Genomic DNA, 6,177 nt, shown 5'->3' with positions numbered 1-6,177 from the left:
TAGCTCCAAATAAGAGCCAGCTTTCAGTAGATTTCTGAAAAGATTACTATTTAAGATGATATTACTACTTGGACACGAGGAGCATTATAAAGCAGTACGAATTTCCTCTTGGTCTAGCAGGTCATCGGCTCCCCCATTTTTTTCTTTTTTTCTCAAAACTAAAATTTTTTACATCTTCAGCTAAAACAGGTATGTACTCTTACTCTCATCAATACTGGAATGGCAAGCTGTAACAAAAAGGGATAAAATTGGTACCTGAGGTTACTGAGATTATTACCATTTTTTTAGATTGATTCACTTCTTGTAATCTCTTCCATTCCTCCTGGCAGGTATGCACCCAATAGTAGGGTAAGTAGACTTGCAACTGTGTCATAATTTATGTGATATTTAACCAATTCTGGGAATTTCAAAGTTTGGACTCACTAATTCCCAATTATTGTAGTCATTGAACAGCCAGTTCCTTATTGTGAACCTATCAGTAGGTGTTTCACAGAGCAGATGATGCTTGACCTGAGACTTGAACAATAAGCAAGTATTTTTCAAGTGGTGAAGTTGTGAAGGTAGGAGAAAATCGAGAAGGAGATGAGCACTAGAACGTGTACACAATACATTGTAACATTTTGAAATAGTTTATATAATTATAAGATACATTTCCTAAACAGTAATAAGTTTAAAAGAGTGTGGAAGTGAATACCAATGATGAAATTAATAACATAATTATAAAATGCTTTCTACATGCCAAGCTTTCTTATAGGCAATTATTTTTTTTAAGTCATGGTTTCATGCATATTGATCTTAAATGCCTTATTATAAAGCTTTTTCTTATAGATAGGATGCAAATCTCAGTAAATTTATGTGACCATTATGCAAGGAGAAGGGTTTATGGTGTGGCTATTCCGTCTAGGAGGTGATATATATATATATATATATATATTTATTTATATTTTACTTTCTCTTCACTGTCTTTCTGATGAGAAAGCTAAATAATGTTTCTATGTTTCATTTAAAAACACAGTAAACCTTGATTCTATCCTCTGTGGCACAGTCAGTATTATCCTAAACTGAACTGTAGTGCTGGACGCTACTTGGCAAACATGATTCAGAGCCCTGGGGCTGTTGACAAATACACCATACCCCAAGGTTCTCAGATATTGAAGAGCAGGGGGGAAAGGAGACATATATGAAAAGAAATTGAGGATGGTTTTCTTTCTTGCTCTTTTTGCCTCCTTCTATGGGTACCAATGCACTCTATCAAGAATAAAAATTTTTAAAAACCTATACAAAAAATGGATTGCACAGTAGAGTATGAACTGGGTACAATATCTAAGATTAAAAAAGAGGGACAGATTTCAACAATACTTTTAAGTGAGCAAGATTGTAAATCATGAACAGGAAAAGTGAATGGAGAGATGTTCAGAGGCTGGATCTATGTGCCGAAAAAGCTGAATGGAGGAGGATGTTTGAAAGAAGGGGAAGTACCTTGTTTTGTTTGTCATTTAATTGTTTTTTTTAAAAGAGAAATTGGCTGTTTTACTATTATTTACAAGAACAGACATAAAAGTTCAGCATATGCTATGTTGTTAATATTAGATTACAATACACTAACCAAATATAAATTGAAATCACTCCCCCCCCCCAACAGGGCACATGTACTCACCAGAAAAAAGACATACAAAGAGACTTAGAAGAAAATTGAGGAAGATGACACACTGCAATTTATTCTCCTTCCCTGTATCCTCAGGAAATTAAGTACACATAACTAGAGTGATTTTCTTTTCTTCTTTATTTTTTTTTACACTTTTATTAACAAAAGTCCACAATTTATTCAGATCTGCTTTGTTCTTACTAACAAATTTCCAGCCCAAAATCAAAATGAAAGAGAAGTAATTGTGACATGGCGATCCCTCCGGAGGAGTGATTTTTTTCTCTTTTCCCTCACTGTCGCTCTCTGTCTCTCCAGTGAGCACATGTGCCATTTCACAAAATCCTTAAAAAAAGAAAATATACATAATATATAAAAATAAGTTTCGCTAACCTGTTATCATAGAAAATCAAACTAAAATACTAAAGAATACTTTTTAAATGTTTATTCACAAATCTATTTTCACACATTACTGGAAATGTGTCTTCTCACTAAATTCAGTATGTGTAAGTCTGCTATAAAGTAAGTAGTATGTGTTTATGGGTGCAGTATGTGTATGTGACAAAGTTAAAGATAGCTTGATAAAGAGACAAATGGAGGAAGAAAGAGAATAAAGAAGAACAGAGATAACTGAAATCTGAGAAAAACTCTACAGGGAACTTGTACACACATTTCTGGACCTACTTAGTCGATACATCAGTAAAAAAAATATGTCTAAAAATACAATATGAAATCATGTCCAATATGGCTGTATAAATCTAGATAAGAAGAGAAAACAGAAGCAAGACAGCAAGACAGACCGCCATTTTGAATCAGAAGCTGTAAGCCAAGGAGCTCTATGCCAACATGCTCCAGCTCAATGGCACAGTCTTCATGCCCTCGGTGCTGACACTGCTTGGGATCCCGGGCTTGGAGTCTGTGCAGTTCTGGATTGGGATTCCTTTCTGTGCCATGTACGTTGTTGCTCTGTTTGGAAACTTCCTACTTCTGGCCATCATCAAATCTGAGCGCAGTCTCCATGAGCCCATGTATCTTTTCCTGGCCATGCTTGGAGCAACAGACATTGCTCTCAGTACCTGCATCCTACCCAAAATGCTGGGAATATTCTGGTTTCACATGCCACAGATACACTTTGATGCCTGTCTCTTGCAGATGTGGCTCATCCACACATTTCAGTCCATTGAGTCAGGTATCTTGCTAGCCATGGCAATGGACCGCTATGTGGCAATTTGTGATCCTCTGAGACATGCCACCATTTTTACCCACCAACTTCTCACTCACATTGGGGTGGGAGTGACACTCAGAGCAGCTCTTCTTGTAGCTCCATGTCTGGTCCTCATCAAATGCCGGCTGAAATTCTACTGGACCACCGTGGTCTCCCATTCCTACTGTGAGCACATGGCCATCGTAAAGCTGGCAGCAGATGATATTCGAGTCAACAAGATCTATGGTCTGTTTGTGGCTTTCAGTATTCTTGGAATCGATATCATCTTCATCACACTCTCCTACATCCGAATCTTCATCACTGTCTTCAGTCTGCCCCAGAAGGAAGCAAGGCTGAAGGCCTTCAACACCTGCATTGCCCACATTTGCGTGTTCCTTGAGTTTTATCTCCTGGCTTTCTTCTCCTTCTTTACACACAGGTTTGGGTCCCACATCCCATCCTACATTCACATTCTTCTGTCTAACCTTTACCTGCTGGTCCCACCTCTGCTCAATCCTATTGTTTACGGGGTAAAAACCAAACAGATTCGAGATCGTGTTTCCAAGATTTTTCACTATAAGGATACTCCTTGATCTAATTTATCTTATTTTATTTTAAATAACAAAAATACTTTCTGAAGAAGTTTTTATCTTGGTGAGAGCCAGTGCTTTCTCAATTCCACTGTGTGTTGAAATGTTATATGTTCAAGACAGTAAGACATTACTACGTAAACAATTTCCCTAAGAGGCCAGTAGGTGGCGTGGTGATTAAGACTGCTGGACTATAGTTTTTATCCCAGACTCAGTGGCTTGAGCATCACACTGGACCCATATTCCTTTTTTTTTTGGAGAGGTTTTTGCTATAGGGCACATGCGCTCTCTAGACAGAGACAGAGAGACAGAAGCAAGAAATCACCCCCCTGGGGGATGGCCACACCTTAATTCCTTCTCCTCCATTCTCCTCTTGGGATCTTGGGCACACACGCACACGCGCCTGGTGTGAGTTTAAGTCACCGGATCCGGGTCTTGAACCGCGGTCGACTACGTGGGAGTCCAGCGACATAGCCATTATGCTAACTGCTGGTCCCTTGACCCATATTCTTAAGTTCTCTGAAGCCATCCTCCCTGGGCAGTGATTGTTCAATATTCCACTCTCTGTCTTTTTCTGTCTGTCTCCTCTCTTTGAGTACACGCACCAAAAAAAAAAAAAAAAAAAAAAAAAAATCACTTATATTGGTTTTAGAAAGAAAAGAACTAATAACATTTAATCAACAAATAACCTAAAATGCAACAATGACATCTATTGTTTACAGTTCAGTTAGCTTTGAGAAATGAACATCTTTTAAAAGCATCACTAAATGTTAATATTTCAGTCTCCGCTTTAAAATATTAATAGTATTAAAACTAATGTATATGAAATTCAATTCAATATATTATAATGTTTATAAAATTAAGCCATTTTCACTGTCATTTAGAAGAAAGAAGTCATTTTTATCACAACTGAAGCTATAATCTTTTTACTAAGTGATAATGAATAGCAATAATTGAAAAATGAATTTTTAATTAATGCATCAAGTATAGTCATTATTTCTGTTTTTCCAAAGTGTATTTCATACATTTTTTTCCAGAATGTTCTTACAATCATCAGAGAGAGAGAGAAAGATGAAAGAAAATTGTAAAAGCACTTCCCGTTGAGGAACGATCACACTGCAATTCCTTCTACTTCACCTCTCCCTCCCTTCAAGATTTTGGATATGCATGCACCTGTGCCTGGCATGTTTTTCAAGCTGTTGATTCTGAGTCTCAAGCTATAGTGTTGTCCATGTGGGATCCAGATGCCTTAACCACCACAACACTGGCTGGCTCCATATGTCATATTCAAGGACAGTTTTATCTCCTGGCTTTCTTCTCCTTCTTTACACACAGGTTTGGGTCCCACATCCCCTCCTACATTCACATTCTTCTGTCTAACCTTTACCTGCTGGTCCCACCTCTGCTCAATCCTATTGTTTATGGGGTAAAAACCAAACAGATTCGAGATCGTGTTTCCAAGATTTTTCACTATAAGGATACTCCTTGATCTAATTTATCTTATTTTATTTTAAATAACAAAAATACTTTCTGAAGAAGTTTTTATCTTGGTGAGAGCCAGTGCTTTCTCAATTCCACTGTGTGTTGAAATGTTATATGTTCAAGACAGTAAGACATTACTACGTAAACAATTTCCCTAAGAGGCCAGTAGGTGGCGTGGTGATTAAGACTGCTGGACTATAGTTTTTATCCCAGACTCAGTGGCTTGAGCATCACACTGGACCCATATTCCTTTTTTTTTTGGAGAGGTTTTTGCTATAGGGCACATGCGCTCTCTAGACAGAGACAGAGAGACAGAAGCAAGAAATCACCCCCCTGGGGGATGGCCACACCTTAATTCCTTCTCCTCCATTCTCCTCTTGGGATCTTGGGCACACACGCACACGCGCCTGGTGTGAGTTTAAGTCACCGGATCCGGGTCTTGAACCGCGGTTGACTACGTGGGAGTCCAGCGACATAGCCATTATGCTAACTGCTGGTCCCTTGACCCATATTCTTAAGTTCTCTGAAGCCATCCTCCCTGGGCAGTGATTGTTCAATATTCCACTCTCTGTCTTTTTCTGTCTGTCTCCTCTCTTTGAGTACACGCACCAAAAAAAAAAAAATCACTTATATTGGTTTTAGAAAGAAAAGAACTAATAACATTTAATCAACAAATAACCTAAAATGCAACAATGACATCTATTGTTTACAGTTCAGTTAGCTTTGAGAAATGAACATCTTTTAAAAGCATCACTAAATGTTAATATTTCAGTCTCCGCTTTAAAATATTAATAGTATTAAAACTAATGTATATGAAATTCAATTCAATATATTATAATGTTTATAAAATTAAGCCATTTTCACTGTCATTTAGAAGAAAGAAGTCATTTTTATCACAACTGAAGCTATAATCTTTTTACTAAGTGATAATGAATAGCAATAATTGAAAAATGAATTTTTAATTAATGCATCAAGTATAGTCATTATTTCTGTTTTTCCAAAGTGTATTTCATACATTTTTTTCCAGAATGTTCTTACAATCATCAGAGAGAGAGAGAAAGATGAAAGAAAATTGTAAAAGCACTTCCCGTTGAGGAACGATCACACTGCAATTCCTTCTACTTCACCTCTCCCTCCTTTCAAGATTTTGGATATGCATGCACCTGTGCCTGGCATGTTTTTCAAGCTGTTGATTCTGAGTCTCAAGCTATAGTGTCGTCCATGTGGGATCCAGATGTCTTAACCACCACAACACTGGC

The 6,177-nt window shown here is 37.5% G+C and overlaps 1 protein-coding gene across 1 annotated transcript; it reads left to right on the top strand.

The window, feature by feature from the left end:
• The first annotated feature begins 2,488 nt into the window (after nt 1–2,488).
• On the top strand, nt 2,489–3,439 carry LOC102482808 (olfactory receptor 52A5). The gene has a single exon (XM_006166654.1). The coding sequence runs from the start codon at nt 2,489–2,491 to the stop codon at nt 3,437–3,439; it is 951 nt and encodes a 316-aa protein (XP_006166716.1).
• The last annotated feature ends 2,738 nt before the right edge of the window (nt 3,440–6,177 follow it).

This window comes from Tupaia chinensis, unplaced genomic scaffold (assembly GCF_000334495.1).
Source record: "Tupaia chinensis unplaced genomic scaffold, TupChi_1.0 Scaffold144281_1, whole genome shotgun sequence".
Lineage (NCBI taxonomy): Eukaryota > Metazoa > Chordata > Mammalia > Scandentia > Tupaiidae > Tupaia > Tupaia belangeri.
This window is presented reverse-complemented; position numbering and strand designations above follow the sequence as displayed.